This window comes from Malurus melanocephalus, unplaced genomic scaffold (assembly GCF_030028575.1).
Source record: "Malurus melanocephalus ecotype Western Australia unplaced genomic scaffold, MMel_1.1 scaffold_38, whole genome shotgun sequence".
In the NCBI taxonomy this organism is placed as follows: Eukaryota; Metazoa; Chordata; class Aves; order Passeriformes; family Maluridae; genus Malurus; species Malurus melanocephalus.
The window spans coordinates 505,562-530,722 of NW_026623270.1; the positions used below are offsets into that span (position 1 = coordinate 505,562).

General features: G+C 38.9%; 1 protein-coding gene across 1 annotated transcript in view; it reads left to right on the forward strand.

The window, feature by feature from the left end:
* TMEM200A (transmembrane protein 200A) overlaps positions 1-24,600 on the forward strand; it is a 54,913-nt gene extending 30,313 nt beyond the window's left edge. The window contains exon 2 of the mRNA XM_057364372.1: positions 21,419-24,600. Coding sequence (XP_057220355.1) covers positions 21,435-22,904 — 1,470 coding nt within the window. The 5' untranslated portion in view covers positions 21,419-21,434 and the 3' untranslated portion in view covers positions 22,905-24,600. The remainder of the gene's footprint in view (positions 1-21,418) is intronic.
* The last annotated feature ends 561 nt before the right edge of the window (positions 24,601-25,161 follow it).

Below are 25,161 nucleotides of genomic sequence, written 5' to 3' on the forward strand. Positions count from 1 at the left end.
AATCAAGAGTCCAGCTATTAACCTAACTCTGCCAAGCACATTGATAAACCGTGTCCCTAAGTGCCACGTCTTCATATCTTTTAAATAACTCGAGGTTTGCTGACTCAGCCCCTTCCCTGAGTACTCCTATTCCAATGCCTGACAACCCTCTTGGTGAGGAAATTTTTCCTAATATCCAATGTAAACCTTCCCTGGTTGAGCCCTTTTCATCTCATTCTGTCGTTTGTTATCTGGGAGAAGAGGCCAACTCCCATCACACTACAGTCTCCTTTCACTACTCCTGTGTAGTTCTAGAGAGCYATGAGGTCACCCTGAGCTTCTTTTTCTCCAGGTTAAAATCCCCAGCTCCCTAAGTCTTCTGCTCTTCGGGACTCTATTTATGCTGCTTTACAGCAACTGGAAGTAGAAGGCTCTGAGAAACAGGATTTAGAGTGGCAGTAAGAGAATTTCATGAGAACTGGATTAATCCCTAAATTTTTGATTGGCCTTAAGAACAGCATTAAAGAGAGAATATTTAAAAAAATAATCAAAGAAACATTTTCACTTAATTGGGAAAGCATTATGAGGAGTGAGGTCACTTGGTTTGTTGAGCCTGGAGAAAGGGAGATGGAGGGGAGACCTCCTTGTAGGCTTTAAGATCCTTGTATGGGGGAAAACAGAGGGGCAGGCACYGGTCTCTGCACTCTCATGACCAGTGATAGGACTCAAGGAAATGGCCTGWAGTTGTGCCAGAGAAGGTTTAGGTTGGGTGTTAGGGTGGTTGGGCACTGGAACAGGCTCCCCAGGGTGGTGGTCACAGCACCAGCCTGATGGAGTTCACWAGGAATTTGGACAACACTCTCAGACACATGGTGTGGCTCTTGGGGAATCCTGTGCATGGCCAGGAGCTGGGCTCAATGATTCTTGTCAGTGATTCGTTGGTCTCTTCCAGCTCAGGATGTGCTTTGATTCTTTATTTGTGGAAGTTATTCTGAATGTTCACATGATATAAAACATAGATTTATTTTTAATTTTGTATAGAGAAAGAACAAAATGTTATTTGGGCAGTTGAATATTTTATGTAAAATGTGAAGTGATTCCTATGAAGAAGACTATGTCTASGGGGCAGCTGCAATGTTTCAGCAAGGCAGACTGTTAAGGGGAAAAAGTCTTATGTAATTTGTTTACACTATTAATATGTTTATTTTCTGTTTTATAAGCAAATCAGTTTTGAATGTATGGCATATTCAGTAATGTAACACTTGTGTAATCATTGGATGATCATTTGATGCTAAGTCCACAAATTAAATACACAGCTGACAAGAGAGAGCTTTTGAATAAACTGTTGCTGCTGCCTATATGTGATAAAATGATACGTTATAAAAAATATTGTTTTCTATGTAGATTTATTATATATGATTCTTTTTCCCCTTCCACTGTAATTTTCTACAGGAGAGCTCTTCAGAAGTTCACAGGTGGCCTGTGAACCACAAGGAAGCATGTTTTCAAAGAACAAAATTGAAAGACTGTATAATTAGATCCTTTCAGCCAAAGACTGGTAAATCTCTGATAGTGACTTTGCTAACACCTTCTGAATTGACAGGCTTGTTTTTTATACACACAAACATACCTCCTTGCTGTATAAAGCCCRCTGTAATTTAAAGGACTATTGAATTTATGCATCATTTGACATATTTGAAATCTGCTTTTTATGCTTTKTTACAAGCTGAGATCCCAAGCAACCTGGACTGCTGAAATGAAGTGTGAAAAATGCAAAGATTTTGTCCCAAAATAATGACAGGGCAATCCCTATAAAYACATTAGGGAAGTGAACAATATGACCTGTGTATTCTTGCTTGAAATGGTACTTTTCCTTTTTGCATCAACAAAGACTGTTAGGCAGTAAAGACCTATGGGTCTACAGACAGCAAAGATGTGAATTCATCAGTTAAAAGCTTGTCTGAAAATCTAAAACCACAATTCTTTATAAGGTTGATATATGGGAGAATAAGGCAGAAACGAGGAAGGAAAAACTGCCTAGGGAAACAATTATAACTTAATTACTTGGTGATTAGTAAATAGGAATTTGAAGAGGTGTTGTAGGGTCAGAGAAAAAGAGCCATGGCCCAGTTAACATATGGAATCTGGGAATTTCTAATACTTASATGCTTAAAGGTAAAACTTTTTGTAGTTGTAGGTTCAGACCCTAAAGGTAGAAGTGTCAAATACTGGTAAGWCATTTGGGAACTCAGTTTCCATTTTGAGTGAAGATTCCTAGGTAACTTCTGAAAAAGATTCTGAATCACTCTTCAAAATTTTGCCCTTAGCTTTTTTGTGCATTAAGAGGAAATTGGTATTTAACTTTAAGAAGTGTTTTAAATTCTACTGGTTATAATCTCCTGATGATGTCGCTTTCATAGCTACATTCCTGGAACATGACTTTATTGTGATGTCAACTAAGAGTAGGTTTTGGTGTGGTGGAGTCTGGTTATGATTTTACAGGTAAGAAGCACATGTCAGTACTTTTTAGCTTAGAATAACATCTTTTCTTACCCCTTCCATGAGCCAATAGAGTTGGCACTGGATGGTTGTAATCTACTTACTTTATCCATGAAATAAATGTTCTTAACAACTGAGCTGTAATGCAACCACATGTGCTGTCAAAAGAAAAGGATAAGAATAAAGATGTTGTGAAACATATATGCTACTGCAGCCTATACAAATCTAAATACATAAATCCTTCCTCAAAACACAGGTTGAGTTCCTGTCTGCCCTCTCTTTGTCTTGTTCTTACTGCCCCTGCTYTTTTTAAAGCAGTAGGTTTCTGTGCTATCAGTTTCAGTGAAGCACATGAAGCTGATGTGGAGCATATGGTTAATCAGCGGTAAATCAGGGATGCAAATTGTGAACAGCGCACATTGTGAAGGAATGGGAATGGATAAACATATCCTGCACTGCAGAAAATCAGAACAGGATTGGATTAATCAGCACAGCATGTATTAGGAGGAGGCCAGGGCAAGCCCTACTCATTTGAATTTCAGCATGTCACAGCTCTCCAAGCCAGAGTGTCTGTAATTAAATCAAAAAAATCAATGTYAATGCTCAGCTGGGTCACACCGCTCAAATCAGAGGATAATCAGGAAGTGCYGGAAAATTGAAGGTTTAATACAAATATTCTGCGGGCTGTATTGCACTTCATCAATGTTCTTCAGTAATGTTCTTTCAGAACAAGTGCTGTATGGTGGTGTGTTGCAAATAGAGCTGTTTGACACTTACCTAGGACAGGTGTCACTATGCTGGTTTATGAGCATAACAACAGTAGAATAGAATAGACTAGAATAAAATTAGAGTGAATAGAATATGATACTAGAATAGAATAGAATAGAATAGAATAGAATAGAATAGAATAGAATAGAATAGAATAGAATAGAATAGAATAGAATAGAATAGAATAGAATAGGCGTATGGTCCGGTATTGTGCATGAATTGCACATTTTCAGGCTAGAAAAAGATGGCACATCAGTATCTCAACTTCTGGTCAGCTCTCAGAGCTCGCAGGACATGAAGCTTTTGGGGTGACATGGATGTCCCAGCAGCTCTGAAAGCTGTTTATGTGACACCATGGTCCTGCTTTAGGAGTTGCATGATCTATATCATACCTCAGAAAKAAAGAAAATTAGAATCTTCTTACATATACTGATCTTCTGTGAGCAGGATCACATGGGACATTTATGGCACCAGGGGATGATGTCATTAACATCTGTTAATGATTAATGACCTSTTGGAGTGAGTCCAGAGGAGGCTGCAAAGATGGTCAGAGGGTTGGAGACCTCTCCAGTGAATGYAGGCTGAGAGAATCAGGTCTGTTCAGTCTGGAGAAGAAAAGGTTCTGGGGAGACCTTACAGCACCTTCCATTAGCTGAAGGGGACCTATAGGAGATCAGGAGAGGGACTTTTTAAATAGCCATGTAGTGATAGGGAAGGGGAAATTGCTTTAMACTGAAAGAGGGTAGGTTTAGATTAGATACAAGGAAGAAATTGTTCCCTGTGAGAGAGGTGAGGCACTGGAACTGGTTGTTCAGGGAAATTGTGGATTCACCATCCCTGGGAGTGTTCAAGGCCAGGTTGGATGGGGCATTGAGCACCCTGATGTATTGGAAGATGTCCCTGTCCACAGCAGGGGGATTGGAAYGAGAAGATCTTTAAAGCCCCTTCCACCCAAACTGTTCTGTGAATCTTTGATGATAACAAAACTGTTCTTTACTCACATTTCTRTAATGATTTCAATATAAGTGAGAATATTTTATCAAGAAAGGTTCTTCATGCAAGGGAGTCTTCTTTGGGAAGACCTGTGAGCTGGAGAAGCAGTAATTYCTTCCTGGCTAGTTTAGGGATCTGTCTCACTAGTCCCCAAGCAAGCTGACATGTCTGGGTTTGTCTTCTAAGATCCTAGCTTCGTATAATGTGCACACACAAACTTCGTGCAAAATGGGTAAATTCTTCYGCTGCTTGGATGGGAACTTTTCCARTCTAGATTCCTGGATCTACCTGTCGATTAAGAACTGAAAAGTTAGGAAGAGTGAACAGCAGTTGAGTTTATGTTTGGAGATTTAAGTCAAATAAAGCGGTTCCTACTATTGTCTCTCTCCTTTCAGCATGTCTGCCAGGGATGAGCTGAATGTTGTGCTCCTGTTATGGCAAAGGCATGTGGGAGCACCCTTGGGAAACCATCAGGGTCAGTGTTGTCACTGACTGTTGCTAGGAWGGGGAAGGCTCCTTCTGTCTGAGAGGCACGAGGCTGCTCCATGTTATCAGTAAGTGTGTAATAGAGGTCTGCTATACAAGCTCTTGTATAGCTTGGAAAAGGTGACTTGGAACTGTATGGAGATRGACTGTCCATGTGAAAAATCTAAACATAGCTATTAGCCAGTCTGAAGTGCTGGGCGTATTCAAGGCTGCAGTTTGCAGCAGGATCCTTCAAAGATGCTGAATAAAACGTTGCAACAAATAGACACTTACCAGTATTAATGACAACAACAAAAATACAAAATTATCTATCCTGGTTTTTGACAGTGCAGAAATTATATCTCATATTATGCAGTAGGCATCTTCCGAATTTAGCTTTGGGTGGCTACAGCAGAGATGTTGTGAGTGCCCTCTGTTCTGACCCATTCTTTCACCCACTCAGCWACTCAGCTGTGAAAAATTGCCAAAGGCTGGTGTTGAACCTTTTCTCAAATTCRCAGCTATTTGAAAGGCAGAAGCATTGGAGTTGTCAGGAATCCGGAATGCTCTCATTTGGGGTGTGCCTCTCTTAGAACCACACCCTGGGATGTCAAGGCAGCCTGAAAGTCGCATGCATGTGTTTCAGGGCCATGCAGGCGCGTTTCCTTGAGAGCTAGATGGTGTAAGTGTCAGAGGCTGGGGGGTTGTGACCCACTCTGACGGTGGCTGTGCTGGTTGACTGTACTGAATGAGCATAGACGGGTGCATGGCTTGGGAGAGGACTGCAGCCAGGCTTCTTGCTTCTTGCAGAGTCTTAGTGATGCCCTAGGATAAGGGCAGTAATGTAAAGAGTCAGTGTGAGGTCTAAATGAAGCACTTGTGAAGGGATCGTTTTGGCCTCTGGGCAGGTGATGGTTGATCCTTTCTGTAGGGGAAGARCAGGAGTGTGATGTGAAAGGAAAAGGAGAATCTTGCTCTGTAAAATCTTGTCCTCCGGCTGAACCTGGAGGATGTGATCAGCTGCCAAATCTGCCAGAAGCTGCAAGTGTATCTGACTAGTTAACTCCCACAGACCTTACATATTTCCTACAAATCAAACAGTTCTAACCAGATGCTTTTTTTACTTTCCCTTTTGATTTTATTATCATCTGTCATGTTTTTTCATTGCTTGCATAGGTATCTTTGTTAGTTTGATTTTTCCTTGCTTCCTAGTATGTTTGCATTTGTTATCTTAATTTTTTTGGCATTTGCCTTGGTTAAATTACATTCTATCTCTGACATTCCAGGCTGTTTGCGCRTAGTTGCACGATCTGGTTCATCTTKCTGCGTGCTCCTCTACCTCTTTATTCACTTTGTGTGGTCCTCAGCGTTTKCAGCTCTATCAGCCACTRTTTCAAATGTCAGGCTCAGTTCATGAGCTCAGTTATACAGAACTTTTTCTTTTGATATTTGCTCTGCTAATTCTTGGGCACAGTTTTAGAAAAAAAAGAAGAGTCATCCTTTTATCAGGTATCTGGATTACTGTGGCGTTACTGCACTGTGAACAAGTAGTAATGACTTTATTCACATTTTAGTCACATAATGAACTTGAACTCTTGTATAAATACATACATACMCACACTAATCCAGCTCTCTAACTCATTTGCTTTACCCATGGTTTTCTAGGAAGTGCCTTTTCTGCAGAATCAAAGCCCTTGATGCTTTCAAAGAGACCTCTTCAGAATCTGCACATTATGACAGTCAGTATCTCACAAAACTGGATACTGGTTGTGCTTCGGGCATGCTGTGGTTGGACTAATCTGAAAGGTCCCAACAGTTCCATAATGTCTGTTGTGTTTTAATGCTGCCTCTTCCTCCATACTTATAGCAGCATTGCTGCCAAATTTCCTGTAGGAGGAACATGTGTTGAACTGTGACCTCTGAACACAACCGTGAGAAAAGAGGAATCATAAATACATATTTGTTAGAAAAGGTTCTGTACATTTTCTTAAACTATGCATACATAATTTTAGTGTTGTTTTTCTTTGTTGCTTTAACTGTCTAAACAAATGTATTTGAAGTAATTTGGCAACATGTTGCTAGCCTTCTACTGAAAACATAATTAATCGGTGACATTGTGTTTCACTCTTTCCCCTATACTCTGAACTGACAACTTTATGGTGAACTGCTGACAGCTTCCTGTAACTACATTTTCTACTTAATCTCCCTTTCCCCATTTCTTCTTCCTGCTTTTTCTACACAAAGCTGGTAGCTTTGCAGTAGTTTCTTAAAAGAAAAAGGAGTAACCTATACTGTATCTGTTGTCGTTCAGTAGTCTGCTTTTACTGACCCTTACTTTCTTTTTGCCTCAGCAGTGTGYCCAGAAATTGGACTAAATGTTTAGACATACCAGACTGACTGATGGCTGCAAAAATGCTCTGTGATTGTCTGAGAAGATTSTAAAGCCAGAAGTGTAAATTTTACACTAACTAGAAAAACTTGACTATATTTTCTATCTTTTGGACTTTTAACTTCTTGCTGGAATCATCTCTTAGTTGTTTATGCTGTCTATAGTTGCATCAAGGTCAACAGTTTTTAACAAGGTGCCTCAAATAATTGTGGTTAGGCATTCATTTTAGTTTAAATGTGACTAATTTGTAAGTGCTTGGTTCTGAACATTATGTTGGCTTTATGTTAGTCAGGAGAATGTTCATTGAAGTAAACTGATAGTTATCATTTTGATTAACAATGACTATATCCAGGCTMAAGCAAAGTAAGCAAAATATTAATGTCATGAGGTGAGGTAGCAATAATGTAAATGAGGACCTCGAGGAATGAAAAAATTCATGTAGTCTTCATGAAGAAATTGCAACCTATAATATGTGCTAATAATAGTTTGCAACTCCTCCTAAATTAAAATGYTACCTAGTATCAGTCAGTGTTGACATCTGTCATGATCACATGAGTCAGCTGAGATCACGTTTGAAATTGCATGGGCAATTACAGGGTAGGTCAAATATGTTAAAACACAGATATATAGACTTTACAAATGGAGGGCACCGAAAATGCACAACACACCAGATAAGCCAGGGTGCTATCAGCAATGCATCCATTAACAGGTCTTTAAYTGGGGCACCACACTTTAGCTAGCACTACCATTTATCATTCCTCATATGCTACAAATATTCTGATTTTCCTAAGGCCTGGCAGCTTACTGTTAACACAAGCTCTCTGTTAGGAACTCAATCTAACTGGAACAACTGCAGGGAGATGGTTTTCTACAAAATAGCAGGACAGGCATATGCTGATTCCTAGATGTAAAATAAAGTAAGAGCAGCTCTGCCATGTTTCAGAGGACTTGGTCCCACAGTCCTACAGTGTGGATTTGAAGTGCAGGGCAGCAGTATGGGGTGTAGGTGTCTGAGGGGAGGGAGGCAAACTTTTAAGGGTCTCAAGATCTGTGCTGTATGTGAAGTCCCTTTGTGAACAACACCTGGACATTCTGGGAGCAAGTAGAAGTGAGGAGGAAGCAGTTATTCTGCTCTATGTAGGTGGCCTTTCTTTATGTAATACCAAGGAATTGTTTGGCTTTAACCCCCAATGATGTTCCAGATGGATGATGGTAAAAGAAAAACAGGGTTTACTCTGCAAGTCATGTATCCTGTGTAAGTGAATTCTGCTACCAAAGCTTAAAATAGAGTTCCATAAATTTGGCCCACAGTATTTCAGCATGTCTTTCTCTTAACATYTCACTGCTCATAGTTTACTTTGCTCCCAGTGGGTTCCTCCTGTTTGTAGTACCCTTATTTCTGGGTAATGTAAAGAGAGTGGTTATCATAATGCAAGTGATAATGGAGCTGATTACAAGTACAGAATAAATTTGTGATGGATAATTTGCATAACAGAAATGCCTTCATATTGACATTTCTGTTGTTTTACACAGGTAAAATATTAATCTGTGTCTTGAAACTGCTGCTCTTAGGTGTACTTTGTAACTTGTGTTTACCCATTAACAGACAGTACCAAAGTGGATGCTTACAGATTCTACTGATGCCCCCATGTGGATGTCTGGCTAGATTATTCTAGTCTGCAGTTGAAGACATAATTGAGGTTTCCTGCTAATTTAAAAATAATTTATTTCTGTGTCATCCATAAACGGGCAAAAATGCTTGACTGGGTGGGATATCAAAAGTATTTTTGAGCTATGCTTTCCATTCCCTGTGAAATAGTGCTTGACCATCCCTTTTGTGTGTCTAGCATTTGAAACTATTGTTGACGTACTGGAAATAGCATCATACTAACCAGTTTGCTTATTTCTGTGGGATTCCTGAAACCCAAGAAAATTTTCATTCCTTTATTAATGTCCTAATAATAGCTGTGATACAATGATGGCCTAATTGGTTTGCTAACATGGARTAACCTGAACCTCATACACTGATTTTTCTGCCCCTTTGAATGAATATAATAGTGTTGTAACTCAGAGTCCRCCTGTACCTCTGAATCACCAAAAATTAATGTTAAGATGCCGGAGCTGTCTTTAAATGTGACAGCTCARGTACTGTGACCTTGCTAGCAATAGCAAAGGAGACCTTAGAAGGGGCTGATTGGTGCTGCTACTTGGCAGAGTTGATTAACTTGCATGAACACCTTCAGTGTAAAAGACACCCTCACACTGCCCTGTGTTTTCAGAAGCGATTTCAGAAAGCAGTGACAGAGTAGATGAATGTAATGATAGTTTAGGGTCACAGTTGTGCCATGGCAAATGCTTCTCTTGGCCATATAAACACTCAGACCTTGTGGCTGGGGTGCTCAGGGAGCCCAAATTCCAGTTCTCYTTTTAAAGCTCCCTTGCATAGACTTTACTAATGACAAGGAAAAAAATTCTTCTGCTGCTGGTGGGGTTTGGCACTCAGGATACTTCAATTCCCAGTCAAGTATCTTSGCCACTAATTTAAGACTCTGCTGCCAGGCTTAATGGACAAGTAGCAGAGCCAAGTTTGTGGCTTTTGCAGTTAGCTTTTGGTCCTCCATCTTTAAGTTCTGTTAAGTTGGACACTTAACATGATTTTGGTACCTCTATCGTGCACTGAGATTTTCAAATACAACTACACAGTGTGGATACCGAACTACTCTTCAGACTTAGGCTATTGCATTATTAGAGTTAAAAAAATTGGTCCTAGGTCTCTTGACAGTAARCATGGCATGCTAGCTCCTGCTCCTTTGAGTCTGCATATTTTATAAAACAGGAAGTATTTTCTAGGTCAGGGGGAAAGGATTGCTGAAACATGTTAGTTGTGGAGCAAATAGACTTGATTTAATATCTAATATGTGTATTACTTAAGCCTCCTGTGAAATACCTRCTTGATTTTGTTCCTGGTACTATTTGATCTTACAGCTATTGGGCTTGTATGCRGTGGGAAATTACAGTTGTTAAAACCTGCTAATTAACCTGATTAACTGAGTGTATAGTGCAGRTAAGGACCTTTGCTTGGTCTTTGGTCTTGAGAGCTGGTGCTTCCTCCATTAGGTGTGTGTCCAGGYTGGAGGTTTTTCCTCTGATTAAATGAAGTAACACAATGCTAGTTAAGCAGATGATGTGTGAGTGAAAATGGTAGCCAGAGCAACCCCGCAATGCTGTGCTTTTACCTCCATACCCAGTGTCTGACAGTGTCTTATTCAAAGTTTTGTGTGTAAGAACTAAAGAAACAGCAATCCTAGTGCTTGAAAATTACAGTATTTCCTAACATTTCCAATCTTGTTTCATGTTTGGTTTTTATTAGGAAACTGAGTTTATCTGGCATRCTGAGACCTGGAGTGTTTAGTCATGCTTTCCTTTGGAGTAGATGACAGAGAACATATCTTTTACTCTGCTTTTACAAACTCCATGTTTCAGAAACATCTAGGGACTTTTATAAAATTTATTTCATGACATGTGGTTGATAACTAATCAATTCTCTGATCTTCATTGTATGAGCTTGCTTCAGAATTTAGATTAGTTCTGTGCATTTTGGATTTCAGTTGTAGGGTTGATGTGCTCTAGTATTACCTCAAAATTTTCCCTTTCTTCCTGATAAAAGAATCTCCTTTTTATTCTTGGCAATATCTAAAAGATACCAGCTAAAAACCCAAACTAAAATAAATACATAGATATCCATAGATATAGAAGCATAGATATGCTTCTTTTACACATTTTAAATTAGATTGTGCTTATAACAAATATGCTTATTATTATTATTAATAAATATAATTATTATGCTTTAATAAAATGCATTACTTTCTGTTGATGCTGGAAGTGACAGATTGCATGGCATAAAAGATTTAAAATAGTCTACTTCTCTCACCTGTAGGGTTATATAACTGAGGATAATTTCCATTTACTGAATATGAACACTAATAAACTGAATAGGCTAAAGTCTCTAAAATAATTATGAGTATTTTTTTTCTAAATAGCCAATATCTGCTTCCATTTGTGGTACTGATTTTCAATGGAAAATGGGTTTACACAAACTAAAGTGCTAAAATAGCTCAGAAACAGATTTTGTCACTTCAGTTATTAAGGGCAGGTATCACCTTGCTTGGTTTAGACTAAAAAAACCTTAGCTGTTTTTTAGTAGAAAAACTCTGACAAACTGGATAATGAAAGCAAATGAATGCAACAGTAAAGCCTCATTATYCAGCTTTTATTTTYCTGTGTGCATATTCTGGGGATTTTTTTTTCCTCTGGGAAGAAAATATAAAAACTTTATTAATCAATCACCTTTTAAACAACTTTTCTTCAAATCTTACAAAGCTACTTGCCATTTTTGTTTCCCCAGTCTTTTTTTAGCTCCCTCTTGCTTTTTGCTGTAGTTCTGTAATAGATTCTGGAACAAGATGTGATGTATCTGTGCATAGGAAGTGGAAATTTTTATGCGTAAGTAAAGAAGTTATAGGTGCACTCTTCCAAAACCGAGTTATAGCTCTAAATTTACTGATAATTTAATACACTGAATACAGARGTTATRTAAGCATCCCACGAATAAGTACATMCAGTGCCTGAGATCTTRTGTTTCTTTAGTCCMTCATCTAGGACTTTTAACTGAGATGGWGCAGCTAGAGAGAGATGGGACCGCTGGGAATTCAGGACATCAGAAGTGACAGTGGGGGAACAGGTGGGTTTATGTCATGTGAGATAGGTGTTTTGTGACCTGAGCACACGTTTGGTTCACTGTATAATGACTGGAAGGCTGTTTGAGCCATAGAAGACCTGGCACCAACTTCATGTTGTGTGAGTTCTGCGTTGGTAAAATCCATGAACTTCTGCATGAACTCACACCTGATTTACTGCAGTGTGCCAGTAGATATATTTGAGGATGGAACAAATTTAAAAGTGAGTTCAACTGGGCCAGGCAAAAGCTGGCAGACCAAATCTAGGCCAAGTCATAGAGCAGARTCTTGAAAACAAAATATAGAAACTCAGGTTCCTTCTTTCCCTCTTTGATGTGTGCTCTGTGCTTTTGTGAGTAACTAACGAGCTCTGTGTAATGCTGCCAATATTGAATGCTGCTGATTTTGCACAGAATTACAATATGTGACCCAGTGAAAGGATCAGGCTGAAGGAGAAATAATAGCAAAGTGGATAAGCAGCACTCAGGCATTCGCCTTTATGCATTATTGCTGGGTGTTCACCTTATATTTGACCTTGGCATAATAGTTGGAATAATTAATGGATATGGCAGATACTGTAAAAGATGAAGTAATTAAAAAGGGATTTTTTTTTTCACCTGTGATTTAAAGTGTGAAGTCACAGCATTCTCCAAATCTAGGTAACAGGCATCTTCACCCTACAATTATATTTATCAGTATTTCTGAGTTTGCAGTTTTTAGTTCAAAATCCCTWGTTATTTGTTGATTATTTCAAATTAGTTTAGAGCCAAATGAAAGCCCAGGTGGTTTCAATAAAAATGAAGTTTCACATTCATAAAGTGTGAAGAAAGATGTTAACAGAGTGGAGGAAATCCAGCATGGGGCTGAAGCTGCGTCCTGAGAACGGGCTGAGCTGAGGGGGCTGATCCAGCCCTGGAGAGGAGGCAGCTCTGGGATCAACAATCCCCGGTACCTACGGAGGGGGAAGCAAGGAGCCAGAGCCAAGCTCTTCACTCTGCCWGATGGTGTTAGGATATGAGACAACAGGCACACACAAGAGGTGCAAACTGGATATAGGAAGGAACTTTCCCCCTCTGGAGCAGAGAAAAAAGAGTTCTAAAGGGAAGAGAGGCTTGCATTCCTGCCAGCGCAAACTGAATCACTGTGAAGGTTTGGGTATTGATCAGCTCAGTCTTTGTAAGTAAGGCCTGTTCCTTGTCCAGTTGAGAGACTTGCTTAACAGTAATAAAGTATAACTTTATAAGATTAGTTTGGTGGTTTGGTGTGAGTTTTTTTTTCTTTTGATTGTCATTTTATCAACATCCCCCCCTCCCCAAATAGCAGTGGAGAGTCAAGGATTTTTTATTGTAGTTACTGTGATTTGGTGTAATTTTATAACCTTTCCACTGAGTCATTATGCAGACACTTAGTGCAAGAGCTYGAGGAAAGCTGGGTTAGGAAATTAGGTTACTCACAGGCATACTTGGACTTTCCTTGCTGTAGCACAAGGCAGTGGACTGTCATAATGATCATGGTTTGGAGTGCCACGGTCCAGGTTTGCTAATGAAATAGAATGAATTTGAGTCCAAGTACTGTGGATTCAACATTCAACTCCTTCAAAGACCTGCCACAACTAAAATTTGCATCAAAGTCACTGTGATGAAAAGGACCTGTGCCCCTTTGTACAATGCAAAGGTACCTCTTTGCATATGTTTCAAAATGATATAGTGTAGTTACAGAACTATGTATAAAAATGGGATCTTGTAACTCTCATTAAAGACTTGTTTTTAAAAATTCATTTTCCCTTCTTAATTCATTTGAGTTCTCAAATTTGTACAGTAGAACAATGTGAAAGTTCTGACACCATGCCTAGGTGTGTTTCACAGATTCTGCAGAGGTAACTATGGGCCTCTGTGGTCTTGCTTCAACCAGTTCAGCAAAGATTTGAAAACCACTGCGACACCTAGATTTTCTAAAATAACTGGATCACTGTCAGAGTTCAGATTTCCCAACAGATGTGTCTTAATAGCAAACTTTTCTTTTTCAGTTGTGATTGCAAAGACTTAATTATTTAACATAGCACTATTGTAAAGCAGATACAGAGTGTTTGATCCAGGGGCATGGTCTACCAACATCTAGGGAACCTCATCTTCTGATGTCTGCAGTGGACTTTCTGCAGCCTGCTGCTGCTCAAACACCCTGGTGCTCTGYCTTGCCTGACTTGTGGGCAGCTTGCGTTTCCCTTTTTGTGCTGTGAAAGTGCTTGCACGATTTKTCCTGCTTCCACAAGCTGATTGGCAGCCAGGAGGTTAAAAGGGCGTGATTAGTCCCTCAGGTTATCCCTTTACAGCCTACAAGAGGCACCACTAAAGGGAATTGGAACCCAAAAGGGTTGGATTCAGCTGGAAATTTCAAAGCTTTAATGTTTTAAATGTCACATCCTTGGCTTTTGCTAGCATGATATGAAATACCAGCTGAAGCTATGAAGATTTTTAGTACCATATTCCACATGCTTTCTTGTCACCTATTGCCAGTTAAAGTGCATTTAAAATACCTCATAATTATGAATGAGATTGTTTTTTGCTTGCTTGCTTTGTTTTTTTTTAATTTGTTCAGCCAGGTCATGTTTTGTTGAATAGATAGGAGGAGGGAGATGGATCATAAGGTGGTACCATTGGTGTGCTGGGCACTTAGAGGGGGMTGCTTGCTAAACTCTGCTAAATGAAAAACTGCTCCTAAATAAAAATGTAATTTGTGGTGGTTTTCTCTGCTTCTTGTGGAACTATTCTCTGTTTGGCTACTGCTGTATTATCTCTACCAGAATGATTAATCCCATTGGGCCTGTAAAGCTGGATATTTTTACCCATGTAATAGAACAGATTTTGTACCAGATGACAATCTCTATGTGCAGATAGCATATTGATATGTATACATCGCTCATCAAGAGAAAGTATAGATGTGTTTAAAACAGCTTAATACTGATTTATTTACCCAGCTATGTCATCATTTATCATTTTGTCRTTTGCATGCTTGATTATGAGAAATATTTTGTGAGTAAATAGTCTGTCACCTCCTTAATTTCTGTGACTTTGAGTTTATCAGAGCTGAAAGAAACTTTCCCTGATATTAAAATTCTTGTTCTTGTTAAAATTCAAAGTTTAGTCACTTAAATGATAATAAATCAAATACTGTTGGGAAATAAATTTCCTATTAAGCTGAAATAGTCAGATAGGAAATGCTACAGCAGTAGAATTCAGATTCCATCACACACTACTTCTTGCTGCAGTAATGTTTAAATCTTTGCTGATATATAAGAACTGAACCTTTTAGAAAGTTTTACATAAAGTTAAACTTCATGTTTAAACTYTAAACAGGGAAATAGCATGTACAGTTCTGATAATTCCACATAATTAAGTTTCAGTCATTCTTCAAAGAATAAATGAGAAAAAAAGGAGACATTTATGCAAGCAAGATTATCATGCCAAGATTTTAAGTAGTAAGGGACACAGAAATGTATCTGGAATAAAACATAACATTAAGGAAAAAAGATACTGGTAATCTTTAATTTGCTTCCTATCTTTGCTGGGAAGAATTTAAAATTAAGTGTAAGATCTCTGTATAATTCAAATTATTATGCATGTATTCAAAAGATTAAGTTGTAGGTAGAAGCAATAACTTACATAGTACCAAAATAGTTGAACAAATTAGATAAGGCAATAGATTTCAGGCATTTAAAGTAAAAGCCTTGAACCTTAAAGCTTACCRCAAGTTGAGAATTGATAATAGTTGCTGAGAGATTAATTAGATTTTTTAATAGTTAGACCATTTCTGAAAAAAAGTTACTTGGCAGCCGTACAGTTGTGGTAAAACTAGTCATTAGGCAGGAAAGATGGGTGTTTAGGTGGTGACCTCTTAGGTCCAAGAGAGAAATAAATTGTAGAATGAGGAGAAGTTAGTTGGAGCTACTAGGGCATGCTATGAAATCCATTCCTTCCAGTTGCTCTGTGTTCTGCAGCTGCTCCAGCAAGTTCCCAGGTCTCCTGCCTCTCTCCCTCTCTCTAGGCTGGCAGGTATGTCTGCATGTCAGTCATGTGTCTGTCAGGTTGGGTGGATATGAGTAATGGTAACGGCATAAATGCACCCTGTTCCTGTCTGATCCTCCAATGTGCTGGCAGAAGGGAAGGGTTCTCATCCACCTGTGCTATACTAGTTTGTCTGTGGTCATTTACCTAGGCCTTACCTTTGTCACAGGGCAAATCTACCATTTCTTTGTTGATTTGAGTTGTTTGACCTTCTGACTTTTTAGGAAAATCTCGTATTTTACTTGGCAAATGCAAGTCTCGTGGCTACTCACAGCATACTGTTTTGTGAAAGCTGTTTTTACCCTCTTTTTTAAATTTCCTTTATGACAGCTTTTCCTGGAGCAGCTGAACAACCTTTCCCCATATGGAAAAGTGATAAAGGAGAATTCCTTCCAGCCTCTCTGGCAGCCTTGGCCTGTGTAGTCAGWGTAATAAAAGGAGAAAGCCAATGCCACTCCACATACCAGCATGACTCTTCTTACATCACTGCCCCTTTTGTGCCATGTCTGCAAACTTCCTGCATGAATTTATTTCTCTGGCTCTGCTGTTTTGTGCTTAGATGGGCTGCAGCCCCTCTCATKGCTCCTCACCTACACATACTTTTGCAGATGTTACTTATTGGGYTTGTGTGGCAAATTTTGGTAATGGGGGGGCTACAGGTGTGGTTCCTGTGGGAAGCCTCTGGAAGCTTCCCCTTTGTCCAGTAGTCATGCCAGTCAGCTCCAAGTGGACACACCACTGCCTGTTGCTGAGCCCATGAGCAACAGTGGTAGAGCCAGATGCAGGAAGGGGAAAAAAAGGCAATTACAGCCAAAGGACTGAGAATATGTGAGAGGAACAACCCTGTAGACCCCAGGGTCAGTGAAGAAGGAGGGGGAGGAGGTGCTTAACGTGCCAGAGCAGAGATTSCCCTGCATCCTATGGAGACCATGGTGAGGTAGGATGTTCSCCTGYRGCCCMTGGAGGTCCAAGGGGAAGCAGAGATCAACCTGCAGCCCCTGGAGGACCCCAGGCTGGAGCAGGTGGGTGGCCAGAGGAGGCTGGGACCCTGTGGGAAGCTGTGCTAGAGCAGCTCCTGGAAGGACCTGTGGAGAGAGGAGCTCATGCTGGAGTTTTGCTGCCACGATTTGTGATCCCTTGGTGGTCCCTGCTGGAGCACTCTGTACCTGAAGAAATGCATCCTTTGGGAGGGAGGACCACAGCAAGAGTGTGAGGAGTCCTCCTCTGTGAGGAAACAGCAGCAGCAGAGATAAAGTGTGCTGAAGTGACTGCAATCCCCCTTCCCTGTCCCCCTGCATTGCTGTGAGGAGGAGGTGGAATATTCGAGGAGGGAAGCTGAGCCCAAGGAAAAGGGAGAAGTGTGTGGGGGAAGGTGGATTTAAGATTTTGTTTTGTTTTTGATCATCCTACACCGATTTGATTGGTAATAGAATAAATTAATTTCCCCAAGCGGAGTCTGTTTTGCCCCTGATGGCTGTAGATGAGTGTACTTTCCCTTTCTTGATCTCAACCCATGGGCCTTTATATTTCTTCTTCCCCATCTAGTTTAGGAGGGCAGTGACAGCACCTTTGGGGGTAATCTAGCATCCCCACCACATTTATCCAGGTCTTCCTTTGTCTCTATTTCTCTGTCTTTGCTGTGTAGCTCATTACCAGTAGTTTCTGCTGAAGGGTCCATCCTTTATTCATATTAAAAGGGCATAGAGCAACCTGTTGCTCCATCTGCTGCTGGATTTTTTTTTTAAGGCATTTCCAGATGTAGAGGACTGTGTTTAGCCTGTATCCTGGATGAAAGGCCAAGTACATGTTGCTATTGATCACTGAAGTGGTTACAAGTGAATTGTCAAGAGCCTGAATCACTCTGCAGATAATGCTGAGAGAGTGAGAGTGATCAGGAGCTGCTTCACAGGATCTCTACCAGAATGGGCTTTTCTTGGATGATCTTGGAGTGGCTGACAGGGCTAATGTCAGAGCTGCTCTGCAACAACAGCATAAAACAAAGTGAAGCTAAATGTAGAGGTAAATGTGGACCACTGTTTCAGGATTAAATCCCTAAGCTGTCCAGGCCTTTGGATCTGATGTTCTCACTGAAGATGAAACAAACTGAGCGGTGACAAAGTTAGAGAGCTGCTCAACACTTTTTCTTCAAAAGGAGCTTGGCAGGTCTGGTGATTTGTATCAGCAAGATGTTTGTGGTTTATAAAATGAATTACAGGCCTGTCCCTTTCTTTTTGCTCTGTATTTCACATCCATTTTACCTTTACTTGTTTCCTTGCAGAGCCAACACGTATCATTCACAGTGCCACAAAAGAGATGCTGTCTGAGCTCTTAACAAAATCTTTATTTACCACTGAGTAAAAGTCTTTAAGTCATTTACTTGTTTAGAACTTTCAGTTCAGACTTCAGTGTAAAACTGAAAGTAATCACTGCACTAAGTTAAGTAAGAGAAGCAGCATTTAATGAGCAGCACCCATATTATGGCTGTTACATGACAAAACTAAACAGATTTGCYGAACAAATCATATGTATCTACAAAGTCTGTTATAAATACAGTATTTTCTAAGATATGGTTTTCATCCTAATATGCACTTCATTGTAATTGATTTCAGTAAAGCAGTCAGCCTGAAGTGAAACCATCTCATACCATGATGTGTGCTAACACTATTGATTTTATTAGATGGAGAAGAGATCAAAATTGGCGTATTACCAATTATTACTTACAAACCTGATTGTGGTTTTTCCATGACAGAAAATATGATAATATCAATATGAACTCAAGAAATAGAGAAGAGACTTTTTATGTATAAAATATGCTTGTATCTTTTGGCAGCCAGRCTTTTTCTCCCCTGTGCCCAATTTCTGATGCAGGTAAAATGAACAGAGGAACAGTGTGTTCMCCTGAACTCRTAGAATCATAGAAYGGTTTGGAACCAGCTRTGTGCCTTGAGAGATCTTGCTTTCTCTCTCACTTTCAGAAATCTCAATTTCTGTCCTTCAAGTAACAGGTAATAATGAAATTGAGATATGGTTTCCTAGTTTTTGCAAAATTTGCAAATGAGAACTTTCTGCAGAAAGACACCCCAAGATGTAATGTTTTTATTCTCTCTGCTTCTCAGAGTTAGAGGGGAGCTCTTGCTAGAGGCATGTTTAAAATATTTAGCAAGTAGATGTAAGCTTATTCTGTTCACCSTTGGGTGCAACTCATGTGTCTGTGATAAGCACAGAGCAGTACACAAAATATCAAATCCAGCCAACAGGCACAGTGTGAATTTAGCACTAAACTGCTGTACCTGTGCAGCTCCTTGGCAGCCCTGAGAATGAACAGAGTGARTTCATGTGTGCCTGTGAAATACTGCATGAATATGGAAACTCCTTGTCCCCCTCAAAGGTCTGAGAACTGGGAAAGGTTAATGGAACAAACTAGATTATAGATAAATGATTTTTCATTTGAGAAAGATGTGYCATAATTATCTTAATTTATTTCATAGAAAAAGCTAATTACATCCAATTTAGTCATGACAAAATACAACAGCATTTATAATGGCTAAATCCTGCTTATTTCTGTCCAGACATTCAAAATATTGTTTTACAGAATAATGAGCTTTTGTTTTGGCAGAAACCCATAAACATGTAAGCACGTGAGAAAGTTTGAAAGACTGTCAATGTCAAATAATTTTCTTTGGGGTATTTGTAAAATTGTTATCTTTAAAAAGCTTTTTATTAAGCACCCACTACATTAATTTGCACTGAAGTGTGGAAATTGTCCAGGTAGCATCAAAAAGGGAAATTAATTGCAAAGCCTGAGAATACCCAGAGAGTTTATGAACATGAAACCTGAGAGTACAACTGAAATTTCTGGGATTTTTTTAATAATGGTCTGAATTTCTCTTGCAAAAATTCAGAAAATGCAGTATACTTAGTCTAGACCTTTTCAAGTCTTTCCTTTGTAAAAAAAAAGGTCTGTCAGAAACAGGAAGGCCTCTGTCCTTAAATAATGAGGGTGCAAAGAGGGAGTTAGTCTTTCTATCTCTCATCTGAATTGCTGTTTAACAGATAATAATGAACACTAGATAATTGTTTTTTCTGGATTATTCCTTACACTTGGTCACCTATCTCAAATTCCATATTAATTGCATAATCAAGTTCCATATTAATTGCATAATCAAGTTCACCTGTTTGCAATGTTGCAAATCTGGGATAGTGTCATATCATAACAGAATCTGTCTGTTTCTCATAACATGAGAGATCTAATACTTTTTTTTTTTCCATGGGTGCACTGCTAAAATTTAAAATAAAATGAAATGTTTAAGAGATCTGATGAAAGTCACTGCCTAAATTGCAAGCAGTCACTGATTTGCTTTACYTCCTATTCTCGGCACTTCACTTTATTCTCCATTCCCACTTTGGTTTTGCTTCTGAAACTGTCCCCAGCTTTGACACAAAGCCTTTTCCACTGCAATACACTGTCAGCCTTTCTTTATCTCTGAGCATCATAACACTACCAAAGAGGACATAATTATTTCATACCTAGCTTATAGTATCTTATTTTTACTCTATAGTATTATCTCTCATCCATTCTAATACTAATTAATTAAGCTCAGAAACCATTTTTGAGTCAAAGKTGTCTTGTAAGATAGAATTATCCTGAACTGTGTTGTTTCATTTGTTACTTTTGCTCATAAAAAACTATCGAACATGAGTTTCTCTTTTAAATCCTTGATAGTTAATATTTCTCCTGTAACAGGCAACCAAGCATGAAAGTAAGTCTAAAATGAAATAAAATTTCCTCATAAAACTTAAGAAAATTTCTAATTATTAATTTGAAATTTATGAAAATTTCTTGTCTGATAAAACTAAAAAGATTTTTGATCTGTAGTCCAGGAGGAACAAACAAGGTGGCAAAAATATCTAGATATGTGAGGATCAGCTTTATTAAGAAAGGCAAAAATGATTCTCTAGTTGAGACTCAGGAAATCTGAATAGACTTAATACAAGCTTATTTAAATGCTGCAATAAATATGTATGAAGATATGCTGAAGTCTATCAGGAAAGGTCTCTTAAAGGGGAAATATAGAATATACTGTATTCACAGCCATTGTGTGTCAGAAGTTTTCAAAAGAACTAGCAGCTAAAGTGCTAAATTATCAGCAAGGTAATAATACATTGTTAACATTGCTGCAAACCAGTCAAGAGATAAATTAGCTATTAAAACTTCTGAATATTTTATCTTTAGTCCTGGTATATAGCCACCAAGACCACTAACTTTACTGTCTCTATCACTGATGGAAACTTTATTGTCTATATTTACAGTAAAAAAGGACTTTTGAAAATTTTTTTTTAGGATACCATGTGAGTCTCAAAACTGCTACTATGTCACAACTGGATTAAGCTATAGTAGTTTTTTATAGCCAGGAGTGTTTTAATTATCAAGAAATATCTGCATATTAAAAAATGCAGTTTATAAGTGTGGAGACAACCTCTGCTGGACTCAACATTTCTGCTTTTTTTTTCTTTTTTTTTTGCTCCAGGGCACCCCATAGAACTATGATAGCAACCGGAGGAGTCATTACAGGACTGGCTGCCTTAAAAAGGCAAGACTCTGCCAGATCTCAGCAGCATGTAAATCTTGCTGGAGCACCACCTTCTGAGGAGAAAAAACCTGTTAGACGGCGGCCCAGGACAGATGTCGTAATTGTCAGGGGCAAAATCCGTCTCTATTCTCCATCGGGATTCTTCCTTGTTTTGGGAGTGCTTATCGCATTCTTTGGAATTGCAATGGCCATCCTTGGATACTGGCCCCAGAAGGAACAGCTTTTGGGGTCTGAAGATAATCTGGCTGTAAATGATACCCGGACCATGAGAAGCCAGGGAAGCGTTTTACTTCGCTTCTTTGAACAGCAYGTGCACTCGGATAAGATGAAAATGCTGGGCCCTTTTACTATGGGCATTGGAATCTTCATTTTTATTTGTGCAAATGCCATTCTGCATGAAAACCGTGACAAAGAAACCAAAATAATACACATGAGAGACATATACTCCACTGTAATAGACATCCACACCCTGAGGATCAGGGAACAGAAGGAAATGAGCGGTGCCTTCACTGGCTTGTTGGGGGAGGCAGAGCTCCGGCACAGCGGGAGCTCCTGTGCGTCACGGCTCGCTGCGAACACGGTTGCGCCTTTCTCTGGCTTCAAGAGTAATCTTAGAATGGATAGTTCTGCTGAAGAAGATGAGATTACCCTAAATGAAGATAGGACCACTAGCAGCCTCCTGCCACCTCTGCTGGCTGAGCAATCTGGCTCAGTCTTTGGACTTTATCCTCACTCCAGCAAGACTTCAGATGACAAAAACTCTATAAAGTGTGAAACAAAATCCATTGTATCTTCTTCCATTAGTGCTTTCACACTGCCAGTAATTAAACTGAATAACTGTGTTATCGATGAACCCAGTGYTGACAACATAACTGAGGACTCAGAGATCAGTAGGAGTCAGTCCAGAAATCTGTCAATGGATTCTCTGGCCATTCCACTGACTGATACCAATGAATCCTACAGACCGGCCGCTGCCGGGCTGCCACGCCACAATTCATTTGTGGACACTCCATCTGATCCGTTCAAATCTTCTGTGACTCTTGGACCAAGCACAGGAAAGCTTTTATCTCCTGGAGCTGCCAGGAAACAGTTTGGTTCCAACACATCCTTGCATCTTCTGTCCTCACACTCCAAGTCCCTGGATCTGGACAGGGGTCCRTCTACGCTCACTGTCCAAGCGGAGCAAAGGAAACACCCCAGCTGGCCCAGACTGGATCGCAGCAACAGTAAAGGATACATGAAACTAGAAAACAAGGAGGACCCAATGGATAGGTTACTTGTGCCACAAGCAGCAGGCAAGAAGGACTTTACTAATAAGGAAAAGCTTCTTATGATATCAAGATCTCATAATAATTTGAGTTTTGAACATGATGAGTTCTTGAGTAACAACCTGAAGCGAGGAACTTCCGAAACAAGATTTTAATATTTAAATTGCAGTTTAGAAGATGTCATATGGTATTTTTTAAAAAAGCATTTTGACAAGTGTTTCCTTTTCAGTGAGACTGTACAAGCCTGTTCTTAACCAAATGCTTAACAGCCCATTAAAATTGGCTTGTGCAAACAGCGATCTTCATCTTTGTAATACCAAGAGTTTCTTGTCTTAGTAACATACAGCTGCAATACTGTACATTATCATTGCTCGGACAGTTTTGATATGACTGATTCCAATTACTCCCAAAACATTGTTTCTTTTGTTCTATATAAGCATGTTACTTTCCATCAATTTGACTCCAGGAGACTGCATTAGGAAAAACGCTGAATTTACCTTTAAGTTCTCTTGATTTAAAGACTGCAGGAGACTGAAAGCAGTAGTCTCATGTTCTAGAATGGGAAGTGAGCAGGACCACATACTGGAATTATCAGATCCGGGCCCTTATTCCTCGAGGTTATCTTTCACATGCAGTACATCTCAGTAACTGCGGTCTTGCCATTGTCATTGTGAGAAACTTGTTTACATACTGGGGTGGGTGGATAGAAAAGAGTGGATATAATTAAAACCATTTTTGTGAATTCATTGTAATTGATCAAGCTGAATACCAGTGTTGTGAATTATTAACTATGCTTTGTACAGTAATCTTTCTACATCCATTGTAATTTAATCCTGTAATTCTGGAAAAGCATATATAAAGTAACAAATCTGAATTTTTTTCTGGGATTAATTCTCTAAACCACTTTGATTGGCAGCAGTTTTAAAATTAAAACAGAAAAAATTCAATTAAAATCATAGGAACATGATGAATCCCAACAGGATTTTAGAAACATGGTGTRTAATAAGATGATATTGTGACATGCATCTGAAGACAATAATGGAAAATGAATATATTGCCTCTCATTACAGTAGCAAGATGCTTAATAACTAGGTATGTGTGTTCAAAATACTGATACAAAGCATACAATTCAATATGTATACTAACATAGTATGAAAGCCCCTTGCCTAAATTTTGATTTATATATTTCACATCGTTATTGGTGTGACGGTTCACCAAAGGCTTAGCTCTGTCAATTTGCATTACAAGATTTTGCGAAAGGAATTGACATTTAAAACAATGTTTTTCTCAGCAAAGCAAGCTTCACAGTTGACAGTTGTAGGCTATTGCTGAAGAAAAGGAGAATGGGAATGTGCATATTCAGAAGGTTTTCATGTATTTCATTAAGCTGTTTAGGCCATGATCCTGCCATGACAGCCACGCTAGAGAATGTCACTTCAAGCTGCAAGGCTCACCCAACAGGATGGTGGTCTTAATTGATTGGATTTGATATATTCACTTACCCTAAATACTCAGGAATTATTTTTAATGGCTTTTCCCAAAAATAATCAAGCTTGTGAAAATGTTGTTATTCCTCAATTATTTCGATTATGAAAGACCAAGGATAAAACACTCTCTTTTTTTTTTTTTTTTTTTTTTTAATATTCAGCTCTGTATTTCAACTGCGCAGTGTTTATGTATCAGGAGCATTACTTGCTCAGTGAGTTGAGGCATAGTGTTAACTGTTAGAACCTCAAGCCTATATATTGTAACAGAGTTGGCTAAATATTTTGCTATGAAGCTTTTAATAACTCTGGTTTGTGTTCTTAAGACATTTGCTATTTTTTGCAATAAAATGCCTCTCTACACATATCTGTTCGTAAGACCTGTTTTTTCCTCTAAAATCTCAAATCTGACATATCAAAGTACAATTATGTATCATAACATTGTATATACAATTTTGCTTAAATTATTAGCCTTCCACTAGATATTTCTTCATGACTAATTGATTTCAGTGACATGTCTACACATGGAATGCTGGATGCTTTTTTTCCCCATGTAATGTGAAATGTATTTCAAGTGATTCTGATACAAGGAGGTTTTATATAAAAAGAATATCCTTCTCTTTTTAGTTTGGCAGTAAGTATCATTATAAAAATGGAAAACACTATTAAAGACATGAGTGATGTAAGCTTTTTATTTCCTTAATAGCTACATTAAATCACAGCTTAAAAGACTTTTCACATACTATCATATGTGGGAATGGCRATTCCTTTGTAAGTATAGCAGGGGATGAACTTTTAATTTTAACACAGATAATAGGTACTGAAAGATGTTCTCACTTGGGAAAAATTTACCAAGGTAAAGCTATTTAAACAGTGCCATGTAAAGAAACTTTGTGGTTGACAGACCTATTGCAAAAATATTCCCMTA